Genomic DNA, 18,522 nt, shown 5'->3' on the forward strand with positions numbered 1-18,522 from the left:
TAAAATTGATCTCTCTCTGACTTACCTGGTCAAACTTTGACACTTAGCCTTTTAATCTCACTGAATTTAGAGGGGCTTCTTACGTGCCAGAAGATTGCCTTGAACATATGACTGGGAGGGTTCTCTGAGATCTGAGAAAGATACTCATCTCAGAAGCTTTATTTAAGTCAACATGCCCATCCCCAATTTCTGAATTTTTAAAAATCTGTACCTGAGAGGTCTCTTGAAAAACTAGGGGGCAGAATGGCACATTAAACAAACCACTATAATCTTGGCCCAGTTTCTCAAAAACTATGACAGGGAGTAATCAATAGCAATGTATTTTACAACAAAGATAACACTTAAGAAAAAACAACAAGGTTAATTTATGTATGCTGATGCAAAAACTCTGAATAAAATACTATCAGATATTATAATGCTAATAATAAAACAGCACTAGTAACAAAATCCTATTACTTAGTAGGTATACTTTCTAGAATTTATTCAGTACATTACCAAGTAAATGGGTCAAAGGAGAAAAATATAAATCACTACCTCATAAAATAATCACAAAAGATTTAATGCTACTTATATTTAAATTTTAGACAACACTGCCATGTGTACTGGGTTTTTCTCCAAAGAATGCAACCAAGAATTCTATCTCTGTAGTTTGCATCTTTTCTCATCTTTCAGTAGCAAAATTTATGTTTCAAACTGGAGTGGATTATTTTGCATGTATTATGAAAAACAAAACAAAACTAATTATTTTACCAGATAAGCCCCTGTGCTTTATCTAAAACTGACAGAAAAGAATTTCTAGGTTATTAATTTTATTATAGAACTCTGAATTTAAGAAACAGCTTAATACATTTTTACCTGGAAAAAAAAAAAAGAAAAGGGAAATGGATAGCCCCTTTCGTCTCTAGGGTGGTGAAAAATCTAGTCTCAATCCTGATTCGTAGTCCCCTCAGCCCCTCTAGAGTTGCATCACAACCTAGGGCCTTATGTGGTACCTGGACTTCAGACGAACATCGTCTAGTCTTCACCATGGCTGTGGTTGGGATGTTCACAAGATGACTCATCTATTTGAAATCAAGATGAGGTAGCAGATCCATTCCCTGTGCACTGAAGGATCTTGCTCTTATAGGTGGGTGCTCCTGGTGCCTACGCAGCATGCTGTCACTGGTCCTGTCACACACACACTGCATGTTAAGAGGGATGCACACCCCTTTCTCCCATGTCTGAATAAAGTGTATAGGTCTTAGGACCAATTTTCTAATTCCAGGGGTGATGTCAGCAATCCTGGATTTTCAGATTGCTTTAGTGACTGTTTTGGATTTAGGATCAACTTCCCTGGATGAGTGTATTCTGTCAGGAGGAACGAGGATAAGAAAGGGATGCCTCTGGATCACTGGTGTATCAGCTCTGGCCTATCTCTCACTGGTCCAGAGCCCCCTGTATGTGTGCTCAGTCATGTCCGACTCTGTGACCCCACAGACTGTAGCCCACCAGGCTCCTCTGTCCATGAGATTTCCCAGGCAAGAATACTGGAGTGGGGTACATTTTCTTTCTCTCGGCGGGGGGGGGGAAGATCTTCCTGACCCAGGGATCAAACCCATGTCTCTTGCATCTCCCGCGTTGGCAGATTCTTTACCACTAGCAAGGTCCAGAGCCCTACCAGCCGAAAAAGATTTATTATCTGCACCCCCACCCCCACCCACTCCAAAACATGGTTCAGGGACAGAGCACTGCATCACATTGTACTCTCAGGGACACCAAACATCAATAAAGCAGCCACTTGCTGTTCTCTGAGCAGATTCTTGTGCTTTGCAGCTTCCACTCCATAATGTACCTCTACCTCTCACCATGCCAAGCTGTCCACCTCCACCGCCAACACAGCCAGTCACACACAGAGCCTTGAAAAGATAGTTCAGGTGTGGTTAAACTGGTAAGTACTGTGAATTTTAAAATCTGGATTTCTGGTTTCTCTTGAAAATATCAAGATGTGATGTACCTGGGCCTGATTCTGTGCACGACAACAACTGACTAAAACTGAGTCAGGTTATCCTTTTAGATGGGCATGCACACTTCAGGTTACAGCACTCTTCTCACTTCACTCATTTACACTAGCTACCTCACCTCTACAGACTTCTAGCTTTCTATTCCTTGAGTGTACATGTCATCTGTTCCAAGAGCCCTTCCTTCTTCTCTGTACCTGATGAAAATTCTCCCAATTTGAATGGCAATCAGACAGTACATTCATTACCTGCTTTTTACTTTCACTTTAAAAAAATTTACCTTTTCTACCAGTCTTTGGTAGAAATACACATGGCCAGTACTCAACAAATATTTTATTTTCTCAACAGGATGACAGCACTTTCCTCCCCTATCATGGGACCTAAATACCGTTTGTAGCTATGCATCTTTATTTTGAAGACATACTCCCACTACCTGTCAAAAGTTCAAACAAATACTTCAATTTCCCTTAGGAACTTACTAGATGGTTCTTGTCCTTTATAACTTTCTTTCAAGAGTACTGACTCAGTCAAAACAAAATTGAACTCATCTTTAAATCTGTGGGAGTAACTTTTGCTGCTGACAATTTTAGATTTAATTCAATAGCTTTTCTGCGTCCGAAGACCTAATAAGTCAATCAGTAAAATCTAAACAATGTCTTTTGTAAAAGATAACTGTGATCACTTTGTAAAGCATATCTTTATTATGCTTTATTGCTTAAAAAACAAATTAAGGTTTGTCCAACCCTGCATCAAGTGTTTATCAGTGCCATCTTTCCAACAAAACTTGTTCACTTTGTTTCTGTGTCATATTTTGGCAATCCTTGCAACATTTCAAACTTTTTCATTATATTTGTTACATGGTAGGTGATGTTTCATGTTACTGCTATGATTCACTGAAAGCTCAGATGATGGTTAGCATTTTTAACAATAAAGTATTTTTAATTACGCTATTACATTGTTTTTTAGACATAATGCTATTGCAGTTAATAGACTACAATATAGTATAAACACAACTTCACTATACACTGGGAAACCAAAAAATTCATGTGACCCACTTTATTGTGATAATTGCTTTATTGTGGTACTCTAAGGCATGCCTGTACTCACACAACACTGTGAATATCCTATTGGATCAAACTGCTGTTGACAAAGCCATCTTCATGACTTGGCACTCAAATACAAGGCCATGAGGGAGGCAAAGTTCAAGTTTGAGGCAATCAAAGACAGGCGAAGCAAGTGATTCTTCCAAGGCTGTGATTTTAGATGCTGCCTATATCAAAGCAACTTCCCAGGAGAAAAATAAACAGAAGGTAGTAATATGCAAAATACTCTTTAAAAAAAATTTTTTATGGGTAACCGTCATTAATACAGCAGGATCAGATATGATTATGAAAGATAAAAAAAAAATCAGAAGAATGTTAGCATTTAATAGAAATTAAAACCTGAGCTGAAGGCTGATCAAAATGTTTGATACTTGGCACTGTTCTCATGAAAGATAAGAAACTTGTTTGGTCTTATAAATAAGACAGGTAACTCAGAAAAAGTTAAACTTAGATTTCAAAAAAGCTACAATGCAGTAACACTTGACTTTTTAAAAACTTCACTATGCTACTGGCAAACATTTAAGATAACCAGGGTTATATGAAGCTCTTAAAGGGGTAGGCAGGGAAGCATATAAATTATAGATTTTTAATTTGCAAGTTGAGATTATTTTGAAGAAATAATTTTGGTTTATTTATTCATTTAGCTCTAAAAGGCTGGCTCAGCTTGTCAGAGCACAAGTGAGCTGAAAGAAGTCAAAGACATGGGTATGGGCTAACATAAAGTCATTCCAACTTCTAAAAACAAGTGACACAGTGTAATACCATCACAAAGGACAGCATTAGCAGGAATAGTTCACCTGTGATCTAATTCACTTCTCTCTTTGGCTTCCAGAGTATCACTTACTAAGAATTTGATGAAAAATAGGGAAATTCTACTCCTTTAATTAGTAACTATCATTATTAACAGGAGAAACAAACAAAAAAAGCTAACACAAAGTGATGTACTTCACTGACTAAAAATCTGTGAACATGAATTCATTTTAGTATGCTGAATCTTGAGACATACTTACAAAACAATGGTTAATATACTACAAAACTTTAAAAACATAAAATCTCGTCTACGGCAGAACTCCAAAACTGATGGAATTAATTTCTCCCTTTTAATTATTCCTTCTAAGGAAAGTCCTGAAACTGAGCAGTCACTGGAATTTCTACACTTTTACACGTCATCAAAACATGATTTTTTTTTTGTCAAAATGATGCAGGAAGCAATTTCGAATGAGATCAAGGAGTTTATGTTCTCTAGAAACACATTTTCTGTTTTCTGTACTGCAGGTTACATATAAAATAAGGAAGGCTGGACTCATAACTTCTCTGAGCCCAATGTCATTAAACTCCCAATGTCCTCATGCTAGGAAAGGATACGATATTTAAGTACACTACTAAATTTAAAAAATATCTCCAGTTCCAAAAGAAGCACTTTTTATTTTTTAAAAAAGGGCTGATGCAGTGCCCTTACTTAGCGGAGACCAGCCACTGACTTTCTTCCTTTACCAGCTTTCCAAGATGATACCAAGTGAGTTTTTGCCCTGATATTTTTGCCTCGGGTTTTACGGGGCTTCTCTTCTTTGTGCACCTTCATGTGCTGCCTGAGATGAGAGCTCTGGCTGAAGCATTTGCCACATTCACTGCACTGGTAGGGTTTCTCCCCAGTGTGGGTTCTCTGATGCTGAATGAGGTGGGAACTCTGGCTGAAGCATCGGCCACACTCATCACACTGATAGGGTTTTTCTCCAGTATGAATTCTCTGGTGCTGAATGAGATTTGAGCTCTGTTTAAACCTCTCTCCACACTCATCGCATTTATAGGGCTTTTCCCCGGTGTGGATGCGGCGATGCTGAATGAGATTAGAACTCTGAAAGAAACTTTTCCCACAATCCGCACATTTATGGGATTTCTTTCCAGTATGGATCTTCTGGTGTTGAAAAAGAGTTGAGCTCTGACTGAAGCTCTTTTCACATTCAACACATTTATAAGGCTTCTCATCCAAGCTTCTTCTCAGTCTACTCAAGCTTGAGTCAAATCGGACAGTCATCCCCCATCTCTGCCGCTGCCGGCCTGTTTTACGCTGGTTCTCATAGACTTTTCCTTGGCTTGAGCTCCGAGATATACCTCCTTTAGGTTTTCCTAACCGCATGGTGAAGAGTCAAATGTATTCTTAAGAGACTCTATGTTCTTCTGAACGAGTGTTCCACTTCCTAGAGCTACACAGCTCAAAATTTACTGTATAAAAGAAAAAAATAAAAAACAAATTATAGATGATTTATTATTCAACTTTAACACCTCTTCAGCCCATCAAAATTGATCTATTTTAAAATTACGAATGTATTCAATATATATATGAAAACAAATATAATTCTAGGGGAAAATATGTGCAAAATAATTCTAATAATTTCAGTGAAAGTCGCTCAGTCCTGTCCGACTCTTTGCGATCTCACGGACTATACAGTCCATGGACTTCTCCAGGCCAGAATACTGGAGTGGATATCTGTTCCCTTCTCCAGGGGAATCTTCCCAACTCAGGGATTGAACCCAGGTCTCCCACATTGCAGGCAGATTCTTTAAAAGCTGAGACACAAGGGAAGCCCAATAATTTCAGAGTCTAAACTTAATAAATACAACCAAATTTACCTTTGGAGTTCTTGTCTGTTGGGACAGGACAAAAAAAGTGATAATATATAATACAAATTTTTGTTGGGCAATAACAAATAAGTATGTCATTCTGAAAGATTAAAAAGTAGAGACAACATAATATTTTAATGGGAATAAAAAATAGCTCCAAAAGACAATCAAAATTTGGGTGACAGATTATCATTATGTTTTAATATTTGCTCCCATATTAAGCTGATAGTCATTTATGGGTGGCTAATTAGGGTGTCCATATTAGAAAGAAATGACAAATCATACTACTTTATTAAATATTTGTTTATCCTTATTTGCTTAGCCATTCTACTTTCACAACTGTGGTGGACAATTTAGTTCTAACTTTGTAGCATAAACTGTTTTGAATGTAAGAACTATTCTATAAGGAGTGGAAAGTTTCTGTGAATCCATTCAATAAATACTGGGTGAGGAAAATGTCAACAAAGAAATGTCTCCTTATTATTTTTTCTACATTCCAATGATCCAAGAAAGGACAATTGTTTGAAAGCTTGATACAAGAGGGTTTTTTTCTGGGAGGCAAAAATTTCCAAAGAACTTTATTTGATAGTGTAATGAAACAGAATAAAAGGTGGTAGGTAAAACACAAGAAGAGAAGTTAGTTTACATGTAAAAATAGGGAGGAACTTTAAAAATACCTAAATGCTCCAAGAATTCAAAATTTCAAATAAATTAATTTCATTTAATTACTTACAAGGTTATTTAAAATTATGGCCACAAACAAGCACAAACTCCAAATAAGTGAGAAATGTGGGAGAGCCTAAGACTGCAAAGGCAATAACATTATTGGAACTAATTTCCACCTCCTGTGTCAGCAAGTAGACTTTAAAATGGGAATAATCACCTTGGTCTTTGCATACAAGCTTACAAAGCAAATAACTGAAAACAAAAATTATTTCATGGTTACTGCTTTTCCTTCATTATATTGTATAACTGAGACTCTAGACCTGATAGTGCTGAGATTTTAACTGTGTATTTAACAGTTACATCTGCTGTAACTAAAGTAAGTACCAGAGAGAGAAAACTGCGTACAACACAAAATTAGAGAGCATGCTCATTTCCTAACTTGGTAAATATTTGTGGAACATCTATTTCAAGGAGACATCGGTTAGGTACATGATGGTGGTGTTCAAAAATAGCTATAATGGTAATTATATGTTTAAAAACTATTTTTCAATACTATAGAAGGCAGTTCTAGTAGGAAACTCTAATTCAGCTAGAACACTACAGACGAGGAAATCATACAGGTAGCCTGCGTCACCGTGCTATTTCATTCTCAGAGCAGGTTTATGGGATTATCTTCATTCTACTTCCATCTCTAAGGAAAGGGTAGGCATACTTTGGCCAGGTTCCCAGCCCCTAGCAGCCTGACCCCAGAGCCTGTACTCGCAGTGGCAGAACTGACAGCAACCCCAACTTGCAATGTCAAGTCCAGCGCTCCGACTGGTGCTGTGCCAAACTCCACGACAGTCGCGGGCATTACGGTAAACTTGAGTGAATGGAGCGAACAAGCTGGAATGTGCTTGCTTTCTCGCCAATAAAAATTGGGATGACAATAAAGCCGCAAGATTATCAGGGTGTTAGAAGTTTACATGAGTCAAGGTCTGTAAATTGCTCAGAACAGCCCTGCGCTACCCAAGCGTTTATTCAATCTGTTTAATCCGGACACGCGCCTGATGGATGGCGAAAGGAATGCGGCTCAGAAGCCCAGGCCAGTCCTCTGGCCTCAACTCGCCCGGACTCCGGTTAAGGCCTCCGCCCTGCCTAGGCCTCCAACTGCAGGCCCACCTCACCCCCTTCGCCCCCGGCCGGCGGGGAGCCCTCGGGGCCTCCCGGTAGCGGAGGCCCGAAGCCGCGCCCCCAAAGCCATCCCCGGGTCGGCGCCGCCCAACCGCGGCCAGCTCGCGCCCCTGCGGGCTCGGCCCACTCACCGCCGCCGCCCTCGCTCGCTTGCCCCGAGCCCTTCGCGCTGCCGGAAGTGCAGGCCGCGCGGTTAGTCTGCGCCACGCGGTCGCTCTAGGATCCTGGCGGAGTGACCCTCTATGGTCCCGAGCCCACCGGAAAAAACCGCTCTTCGTTTCTTCCTGTGCTTTTGTTTTCATCTCCTATCCCTCGAAAGGCGTCATGTGGCCTCCCAGGAGCACAAGATCTGTGGTTATCTCCCTTTGTGATGAAGGAGCCACCAATCGGCCGGGAACTGCAGCCAGTGTTTCAGGGCTTTTGAACTCAATACCAGCCCGTTCGACCCCGAGACCTCATTGTACAAATATTAATTGCTGATTATATAGAGGTACTTCTGGAGAGCCTAAACTATTCCTGATACTTTTGAGTCACCTTATTTAATTATACCAAAAAGCCCCTACAAAATGGGAACGATCATAACTTTTTTTTTTTCTTAAATGTTTTTTATTGGAGTGTAGTTGCTTTTTGGGAGGCTTCCCTGATGGCTCAGCGGGTAAAGAATCCGCCTGCAAAGCAGGAGACATAAGAGATGTGGGTTCAATCCCTGGGTCAGGAAGATGCCCCTGGATGAGAAAATGGCAACCCACTTCAGTGTTCTTGCCTGGAGAATCTCGTGGACAGAGGAGCCTGGCGGACTACAGTCCATGGGGTAACAGAATTGGACAGGACTGAGAGACGAAGCGCACACACGTAGTTGTGTTAATTGATTGTACTCATTTTACAGTTAAGGAAACCAAGGCTTAGAGTAGCAGTTTGCTCAAGTTCAGACAGTGTGTAAGGAGATGGCCACATATTGGAATGTGTCTTTTTGACTCACAAGTCTGGTGATTTTTCAACACACCACCTGTTTTTCTTTAGTAATGATCTCTCCTGGTTTTCATCTCTTGCAGCCAATCGCCTTCTTGTCCCACCTAGCCTGTGCTGGGTCACCTGATCCCTCCTCTTCTTCCTGGCCCCTCCTCTGCCTACAGAACGCCTCCAATCTAATGGCTTCAGATACTATCTGTATGTGCTGAAGACTCTTGGACTGCTAACTCCAGTCTGAAGTTGGGATGCAAGTATTACTGAGCTCTAGACTTGTATATAGAGTTACTCAGTGCCCATGCCTGTGTGGTATACCCCCAGATGAACTTACTATATTCACCGAACATGTTACTTCAGCAGTCTTCATCCTGACAGTTGATGGCAACTCCAACTTTCCAGTTGCTCAAGTCAAAAATCTTGGTGTCACTGTTGTCTCTTTTTTTCACCCCAAACCCAATTCTAAGCCGTCTATAATTCTGTTGGTTCGATCTTCAAAATATATCCAGAATTGAACCACTTTCAACACCGCCACTGCTATTAATGCCACCAGGCTGCTATTACTTCCTATCTGGATTATTGCATTAGCTTCCTCTCTGGTCGTCCAACATCTAGTCACAGCCCCAGAGTGGTCCTCTGAAAAACCCAACTCAGATCATGTCATTCATTTTGCTCAAAATCCTTCAAAGGCTTCCTAAATTCTCAAAAGACTTTGCTCTTATTAGAGCAAAAGCTCCCCATGTTTCTAGAACAAGAGCTCATGACTTCACAGGGCCACCAAAGCTGTCATGATCTATCTCCTGTTCTTTGTCATATCTGTGGTGCTCAGAACAGTGCTCAGAAGGTAGCAGGCACTCAGAAAATATTTGTTGAATGAGTGAATTTATAAGATGTCTCATTGTTCACAAAGTGCTTTTACATCTGTTCTCTGGTCATTCATCTTTACTATAGTATCACGAAGCAGGGTTCCTAGTATCTGTCTTAAAGAGCAATAAAATAAGGCTGAGAGGGAAATGTGCCTGGAATACATAGTGGGTTGATGGCAGAAGCAAGACTAGATCAAAGGTTCAGATCTCAAGATGGAACCTTCTGCTCTGCAGATGGAAAAGCGTGAAACTGACTAAGTCCTGGACAGGGACTGTCAACTCACTAATCTAGATGATAACCAGACTGTTAAGATTAAATAAGATAATGGAAGGCACTTAGCACAATGCCTGCCACATAGGAAATATGAGGCATGGTTTGTTGTTGTTCAGTTGCTAAGTTGTGTCCGACTCTGTGTGACCCCATGGGCTGGAGCATGCCAGGCATTGTTATTTTACTATTAAATTATTATTACAAGTGGTTGATTCTGGTGGCTGGATGGGGGTAGGGGTATGGGACAGTGGCCAAAGATAGTTTAGGTAAAGTTTCAAGAACAAAAGTGACCTGCTGGAACTGTTTGCTTTATGTGCATTAAAATAGTAAATATTTATTTAAAATATTTTACTAGTAAGAGAAGCGTTACTTGCTCAGTTGTGTCTGACTCTTCTGCAACTCCATGGACTGTATCCTGCCAGGCTCCTCTGTCCATGGAATTCTCCAGGCAAGAATACTGGAGTGAGTTGCCATGTCCTTCTCTAGGGATCTTCTCAACCCAGGGATCAAACCCAGGCCTCCTGCACTGCAGACAGATTCTTTATCATTTGAGCTACCTGGGAAGCCCAGTTAAAACTACACAGCCCATGTAAAGGTGGATTATCTCTTTTGCCTGTACCTAAAAACAGTTGGGCCAGTTACAGAAGGCCCAGAGATGTGTAGATGAGAGGAGTAGAGAACTAGATGAAGGAAGATGAATCTTAAAAAGGAGAGAACAGCAGTCAGGAAATAAAGGGCTGTGGGTAGCCAAGAGTGAACAGAGTAGGAGGTAAGGATGGAGAGAGGCAAGAGATAGAAAAGGATATGGGGTGGAGAGGAGGGGGAGGAGTAAAGAAGAAAAGGAAGAAGAGAGGGAGAGAAAGTAGGCAGGGTTTTATGCTCTCAATTTATGTCAGTGTTATAATAGCCAACACCTATTGAGTGCTTACTAGGTTCCAGGTACTGGGAAGCACTGGCAGTTCCTCATTCAGTATTCCCGTGGTGTGATGGTTCCTGAGCATTTGCTCCACCCTTCTTGAGTTTTACATCCCTGCTTAAAGCTGTGTGACTCTCATTGTCTCCTAGTGAATGACTGCCCATCCCACTGATATTAACTTTATATGAGTAGCATTGGCCAGCTGCATGTGTGTGCATGCAATGTGTAGCCCATTCCAGAAGAAGCTTTGGGTCACTCTGTTTCTGCCACCATTCTTTTTTCCCTCTGCTTCAAGAATAATATGTTCCAAGTAGTGGCTGCTCCAGGATGAGAGGACATGTGGAGTGGACCCACATGAGCCCACTTGTAGCCACCTGCAGTCACATGTAACAGGCCAGAGAAATAAACGGTCTTGTAACCACTCTTACGAAATAAGAATTGTTATAATCCTGTAACAATGAGAAAATGGAGGCATGTCGCTTGCCTAAGGTTACATGTTCATAAGTGGCACAGTTTGGCCTCAGAGCCTATGCTCTTCGCCTCTACCTAGCAGTATCTGTCAAATAGAATTCCAGGTTACTTTTAAACAGAGTAAATGATTGAAATTGGTCACACTGGATATTTACAGATCCAGTGTAAATATTTACAGATCTAGGGGATCTTCCCAACCCAGGGATTGAACCCAGGTCTCCTGCACTGCAGGCAGATTCTTTACCAGCTAAGCCACAAGGAAGGCCTGGATAATTACAAAGCAGAAAGGAAAAAGCGGGGGAAGGGAGAGGGAGGACTGTACAGCCAGGGCCAGAGATAGGCTGTGTTCTCCTAACAGAACATCTTTCTGAGAAAATTGGGTCAAGACAGGCCTCTCAGTGGTTAGGGCTTCTCTGGGAAACTGCTCACAGCAGGGGCCAGAGTGTCCCTGGGCCCAGTTGTATCTGAAGGGCTCATTCTAGGAAGAAGAGGCTTCTGGGCTGAGAACAGTTTTTGTTTTTTTTTTTTTTTTTTAGTATAATTGCTATAGAGTGTTGTGTTACAGACTGAGAACCATCTTGGCAAGACAGCTTCTTCTTACTCTAGTTTTGTCCCTTTCACCCCAACTCCCTTGCAGACAGAGACACACACCAGAAAGCACTGCCTCGACAGGGAGCGCTGCTGCCTGGGGTCTGCCAAACTGTCTGCCACTTATGAACATGTAACCTTAGGCAACAATGCAAAGGAGGCTGGTCACACGTGTGGCCCAGGGACCAAGAGCAGTAACAGGGGCCGTCTCTCTCCCATAAAGGGCCCCCGAACAATGGTTCTGCCCTCCAAGCCTGAGACTTTGCTTTCTGTTTCCTTTGGGAAAGGAAACTCTGGGAATTCCCATTCCTGAGTTTGCAGAAAACATCTCTGTTAAAAGCCCAGCCAGGAGGGAGCAGAGTCCAAGGGTGGATCAGCAGCTGGCTTTCTCCCAGATAATCACAGCTCCTGGGACCTGAAGACAGCATGTGCACTTGCTGTTTTTACATTTGGAAAGGCTTGAGTCTGACTGCCTTTCCTGGGAGGCAGGGGCAGGGCACCTGACAAAAATATCCCACTGCTGCCTTGCAGCTGTGGGCACCTGGATCCTGCCCACATAGGCACATTGTGTATTGCTAGCTTCTCCACAATCACCCGATCTGACAGGGTAAGCCTCGTGGTTTATTTCCCTAGGACTAAGGAGCCAGGTGTGTCCTTGGTGAACCAATGGCTTTATTTTAACAGTGAGAAGGTCTTTAATCCATCTTCTGGTAAACATTCTAAGCTGGTAGCAAATGGTTATCACCACAGGAAAAACAAGTTGTTTTTTTTTTTTATTCCTTCTGCTCATTTGCTCTGGGCAAATTACCCTGTTTTTCCTGAGTTCAGATCTTTTGCAATCATGTTGATTTTATCTTGTGTTTATTATTTTCCCTGGTTCCTGAGGTCTGACCTGGGAAGACCGTCCTGATCTAGGAGAGGATGCTCATCACCGCAATCTTCACTTTACCTTTGGATACATTTTTCTACCTGAGATACTAGTGAGTGAAGCAAGGTATGACAAACTCTCTAAAAGCTCTATGGAGAGAGGTACATGGAACTCCCACATAAGCCAGCAGGAAACCGCAGAGACTAGGAGAAAGTCTGAAATTGTGGGGTCCTAGTGAGCTGAATTAGCATCTTTTAAAATTGCCTCTGAAAAGCAAGTATTGTTGATAGAAAACTTTGTAATCCTCAGATGGTTGTAGAAGTGTACAGGCATACTTCGTTTTATTGTTCTTTGTAGACATTGCATTTTTTAAAAATTGAAGGTTTGTGGCAAACTTGGATTGAATAAGTCTATTGGTGCCATTTTTCCAATAGCCTTTGCTCATTTCATATCTCTGTGTCACATTTTGGTAATTCTCACTACGGACAAAAAAATGTTGCATGTTGTCAGCCATTTCTGTAAACAAGAAATGTTGCCTGCTATCAAGCCATCGGTCACTGCAGCTGCTCCAAGGGTGTACCCCAGGGGAATTCAGGATAGAGAAAAACAGGATACTGGCCCTACATAATTAAGATGCATATCTAAGGAGTAATTTTAATGACCCAGACTCTTGTATCTTTGTACACAAAAGGCAGTAAAATCATTAACTTGAGATGTCTGTTTTTTTGTGATTAGCATTAATCTTTTGATGTTTGACTACATGTTTTTTTGTTCTGTTTTTAAGCGAAAACTCCATATCTTGTTTCCTCCCTTACCTCTTTGGAACAGTTCTTCAGAGCTGTCTAACAGGCTCTCCCATGGGCGTTGGTCCTCAGTAAGTTCCCCACATAAAACATAACTCAGAGGGGGGTTCCAGAGAGAAGGGACATATGTAAACAAATGCCAACTCATGTTGATGTATGGCAAAAATCATCACAATATTGTAATTATTCTCTAATTTAAAAAAACTCACAAATTTTAGGCTGTGTTTTTTTTTTTAGTTGATATCACAATTTTCAAGCCTGTGGCTCAGATGGTAAAGCATCTGCCTACAATGCGGGAGACCCAGGTTCGATCCCTGGGTTGGGAAGATCCCCTGGAGAAGGAAATGGCAACCCACTCCACTACTGGAGTTTTCCAGTGTTGACTGGAAAATCCCATGGACGGAGGAGCGTTGTAGGTTACAGTCCATGGGATCGCAGAGTCGGACACGACTGAGCAACTTCACTTGTCACTTGTCATTATTATATTTATTACAGTGATCTATGATCAATAATCTTTGATGTTACTGTTGCAAAAGATTATGACTTGCCAAAGGCTCAGAGAATGCTTAGCATTTTTTAGCAATAAAGCATTTTTAAATTAAGGTATGTACATTGTTTTTTGGACAGAATGCTATTGTACACTTCATAGATGATAGTGGGGCTTAAAGATAACTTTGATATGCAATGGGAAACCAATTTGTGTGACTCACTTTATCGTCATATGTACTTTATTGCAGTGCTCTGGAACCAATTATGCAATATCTGACGTATGACTGTACCTTTTCCCCTTGTTAGAGATTTCTTAGCTATGTTATTCAGAAGTTAGTTTTGATAACTTTTCTATTTCACAAGTGACCCTTATCAAGACAGGCCTTAAATGAAGTAATATTGTAATAACTGGAAAGAAAAGAAAAGAAAACCAACCAACCAACCCCCAAAAACAAAACTGGGGAATGTTTACAGAGGGTTTCCTTCATCTGATGGCTCTTCATGTGTCAGGCCCTGTCTGCTCCAAGGTTAGCTGGCGTCTTCAGGCTGGAAGGCTGACACATGCTGTCTTAGGCAAATTGGGCCCAGCCTTGGGCCTCCTTCCAGGGAGCTTCACCATCTCTCTGCTCTGCAGATCCCCTGACCCTCCTGGGTGTGTGGCCTGTTCTCCCAATTAGGAGACCTCTGAATGCAGGGTGCAGCATGACTGTCTTTTCCCCTTCGGAGCTGAGCTCAGGTCTGGCACAAGGCAGTAGTCCCTCGATTACTGCTGAACGATGGTCAGCAGTTGTCCTTGACCTGAACTTATAAATACGGTCTGGGAAGCTGGTGGTGGTTTTATTCATCATGTCCGACTCTGTGACCCATGGACTCTAGCCCGCCAGGCTCCTCTGTCCATGGGATTTTCTAGGCAAGAATACTGGAGTGGGTTGCCATTTCCTTTTCCAGGGGATCTTCCCAACCCAAGGACTGAATCCAGGTCTCCTGCACCGCAGGCAGATTCTTTATCATCTGAGCCACCAGGGAAGCCCTCTGGGTAGCTATTTCACTATTTCACTGGGGAGCCCTGTTTGACTAGTTCTCTACCATCTCCTAGACCTGTTGCATCCCCCTGAGCCCTGGAAGATTCCCGAGGTGCTCCTGAAGCTAGAACTCTGCAATTCAGGGTGACCCTAACCCTTACTGTCCAGGCTGCCCACAGACCTCCTCCTCTGCGCCCGACAGCTGTCGCTGTCCAGGCCCCACACCAATCCCAAGGATGTGCATGGAAAGGAAGGAGTCATGTCAGCATCAAGAGTGGTGGGCTGTGGTTCAGCGTTAGCTCCTCTACCAAACTTGGCCACATGTACTGTAGGACGAAAGTTTCAGAGGTCAGAGCAGAGGGTCAGGGTAGACACACACAAGCGAAAAAAAAGCTTGGACCTAAATCCTTTGGTTCCATGTAGCTACACCTTTATTGAGTACCTAGGAAACTCTGCTAACAAAGGAGAGGGGAAACTGCGGCAGACCTCCCCTGGGTACCTCTGCGCTTGCCTCTGTGATCATGGCGCCAGGTTGGGACAATCCTGGTGGGGTTCACCTTGAACAGTGGACTCAAATGGCGCAGCTGCTCCCAAACTCTGTTCTTTATGGGTGCTGGTGAGAGCTGCTGTATGTGGCAGAGTTGGAATCTCACTCATATTGACTTTCTAGTTTTGGGAAACTTTATAGTTTTTCCCTTTAAATCCACAGTCCATGGGTCCCATGGGGAGAATCTGGTCTCATTTGCTCTGTTTTGGACAAACGCCTCACATGACTGCTGTAAACTGTTGCGTAATTTTTGTAAAGGCCTTCTTGTTCATTCGAGAATTTTTCCATCAATTGGCAGACCCAAATTGTTCTGGATTTGACCCCAGGGGATTCAAAGCCCTTTCTCCTCAAACAGTTTTTCCCGGTGGCGGCCCTTTGATGGGAGTATTGACGCACACCCAGAGAGGGCAGGAGGCATACGAATGTCCAAGGAGAGCGGTGATGGGCGAAGCGTGGCCTTCCCAAGCTGCTGCCGGCAGTCCCTCGACATCTCCTGGCCTCTCACCCACCCTGGAAGCATCCTTTCAGTGTCATATGGGTCACCTCCTCAATGTGATACAATCGACATGTTTCTTGCAGAGAGCTCCTTATAAGAATCCCTTGAGGTGCTGCTGGGGAAGTTCAGAGTGAGTGCCGCTGGGAGAAGATGGGCCGCTGGTGCACTTATTCTTGGTTTGACCTCTGCCGGCAGGGCACTGAGCTATGCGAGGCTCATGGAGTGACATCAGAGGCTTGAGGGCATCAGAGGCTTTACCTGGCACCCCGTCACGGTAAAGTGACAGCTGGGGGCACTGTACGTCCCATGCCCGCTGGCAGTTCTTGCTTTTTCCAGCAGAGTTTCTGAGTGGCGGCATGAGGCGAGGGTGGATAGGGTCTAGTGGTCCATGTGTTTGATGAGGATAATGGCTTGTGGTTCTGCAGTAGCTCTGGGCCAGGCACTAGAAAAGCAGATGGAGTCCACACTCTAGAAGCAAGACCGTGTCCTGCTCCCCTGAGTTAGAGAGGTGTGGCATGAACAGGACTGGCCATGCCATCTATTTCCTTAACTGGGCTCAGGTCACAGCTTCAGGGCTGCTCAAAGCCCAGGCCCATCTCACATGCAGACATCATCCAGCAAGTTCCTGGGTCCTCAGGCTTAGGACTGGGCCCTGAGAGTGCTCAGCTTGGAGCCAAGGGCCAGGGCCATGGGACTCATGCTACCTAGGCAGGTGGCCAGGCAGAAGCACGGATGCTGGATTCCTCTGGGTGACCAATCAGGGCCTGGCCGCCGGCACTCCGTATGCGCTGGCTGCTGGGGGCTCCGGAAGAGGCAGGTGCTGGTGGGCTACTTGGCCTCCACCAGCTGCTCCAGGCGCTGTAGCATTGTCAGACGCAGGGCTTGGAACCTGGAGGGAGACACAGCCGAGAGGACACACTGGTACCAGAGGGGACAGGGAGCGAGGATCGCAGCAAAGGAGCCCAGAGATGCTGGGCCTGGAGACCCATGGCTCCTGACCAGCTGGTTAGTGGCCACCATCTCTCCTCTGCCGAGGAGAAGGAAGAGCCAGGACCAACACCCTGCGAGGCCACTGGCTTCGAGGAGCAGTCACACAGAGTTGCAGACTCTGTCAAGCTTCACAGGAGAATGCTCTTTCTTTCTTTTTTTTTTTGAGAATGCTCTTTCTATTCCAAAGATTCTCCAGTATGGACAGGAGTGTGCTGGATTAGACAGGGTGGCAGAGGGGGGTCAGGAAGCCTATGTTCAAGCCCTGGCTCTACAATCACATGGTGTGGACTCCTTCCTTGTCTCGGGCCACTCTTCCCTCTCAGCACACCGAGCAGACCCGGACCAGGTGACCCCCAGGCCCTTTCTCGCTGCAGTGACACAGTTCCCGCTGATGAGGTCTCCGCTGACTGCCTGAAAGGGGCCTGACTGTACATGTAGAAGCCTTTTTAAGAACCATTCAGCCAGAAGCCAGGATTTACACAGTTCCCCGACCGCAGATTCTCACAGTGAGCGGCCTCCCTCCTTCCCATCCTAAGAGGGACTCTGGGACCGAGTTTCCCTTGCAGAGGGAGAGACACACCATTGGGGTTTGCAACCTGACCTCACCCAGCCGGGTCCTGCTGGAGCTTCCCCCTAGGAGCCAGCAGGTGACACCCACTCACCTGCCCACTGAACTGGTCCCCTGCACTTGCAACCATCAGCGGGTACAGGCAGTCCCAATAACTGCTGCTTTGGGGCAGGCTCAGCACTCCCGCTAGCGTGAACGGGCACTTCTCAGACCAGGCTGAATGTGCATGGGTAGGCCCCCTCGGTGGCACTTCCAGAGCAGCGTCACCAGTAGAACACACAGCCCTGGGCCAGGGCCTGTCCGTGCTGCTGCCCGACTCTCCTGCCCAGTTTTCTGCAGCTCGTGTCCGTCCCGTGACAGTCGGGCTGCCAAGGCTTGGTGGGTGGCCTGGCTGCAGGCCCCCATTTTGGAAGGCTGTCACCCCAGTCAGTGTCACTATGGAGCAAGGGGCCAGAGGGAGGTCCTGAGGAGCCAGAGTTAGCAGGCATCCCTGAACTGTGTGAGGACATCTGGCACAACTGGAGGGAGAGCTCTCCCAGCCCTGGGCATGGTGCTCTGACTGCAGGCTTGCCCTGATGTTCCAGACCCACCACTGGCTATTTAAGTGCTGCTTACTTCATGGTCAGTTTGATTATTTCTCTTTCCTCCTCTTCTTTTAATTTTTCAACAAAACTGTCCAGCACCGGCATTTCAAACTTAATGTACTGAGCGACCTAGAAAATCCAAGAACATTTTAATGTGCTTTAAATTAGAGGCCAAAAATGTTTTCTTTTCCTTGTGGCCGATTCAGCGGGATCTTGTCTCCAAGGAAGAGGCTGCCCGTCTTCCTCCCACCCCCCGACACAGCTCTGTGTGAACCAGGATGGGAGGATGGAGCCCATTCCGACCCCAAAGGCAACTGTGATCCCTGGGAGGAAAGATTAAACTGAATTTTAGGAAGACCATTCAGTAGTGAGTGGAGTCACTCTGGGTGTTCTCTGGGGTTGGGGTGGAGATGGTGGGAATGCCATTGTTTCTAACAATGGAATGAAACTCACTAGTCTGCAAATGGCCCCAGGGACACAGGGTCACAGGCCTTCTTCTTGGGATCCACACTCTATAGG

The 18,522-nt window shown here is 44.2% G+C and overlaps 2 protein-coding genes across 4 annotated transcripts in view; both read right to left on the reverse strand.

Annotated features, from left to right (window-relative positions):
* Positions 1-2,760: 2,760 nt before the first annotated feature.
* Positions 2,761-7,830, reverse strand: ZNF22 (zinc finger protein 22). Its single transcript, XM_065922801.1, has 2 exons — positions 7,693-7,830; positions 2,761-5,323 (listed from the first exon to the last, which is right to left on the reverse strand). The coding sequence occupies exon 2, from the start codon at positions 5,235-5,237 to the stop codon at positions 4,560-4,562; it is 678 nt and encodes a 225-aa protein (XP_065778873.1). The 5' UTR covers positions 5,238-5,323; positions 7,693-7,830; the 3' UTR covers positions 2,761-4,559.
* Positions 7,831-15,120: 7,290 nt separating this feature from the next.
* The window catches only part of RASSF4 (Ras association domain family member 4), a 34,591-nt gene continuing 31,189 nt past the window's right edge, over positions 15,121-18,522 (reverse strand). For 2 of the 3 annotated variants that reach the window (XM_065922802.1, XM_065922803.1), the window contains exons 10-11: positions 18,035-18,132; positions 15,129-16,750 (exon numbers count right to left, since the gene is read on the reverse strand). In XM_065922802.1, the coding sequence (XP_065778874.1) occupies positions 16,690-16,750; positions 18,035-18,132 (159 nt within the window). In that variant the 3' untranslated portion in view covers positions 15,129-16,689. Of the gene's footprint in view, positions 16,751-18,034; positions 18,133-18,522 lie in introns of all 3 variants that reach the window. The other variant, XM_065922804.1, reaches the window with a different exon arrangement.

The sequence above is a fragment of the Muntiacus reevesi genome, chromosome 2 (assembly GCF_963930625.1).
Source record: "Muntiacus reevesi chromosome 2, mMunRee1.1, whole genome shotgun sequence".
NCBI classification, from domain to species: domain Eukaryota; kingdom Metazoa; phylum Chordata; class Mammalia; order Artiodactyla; family Cervidae; genus Muntiacus; species Muntiacus reevesi.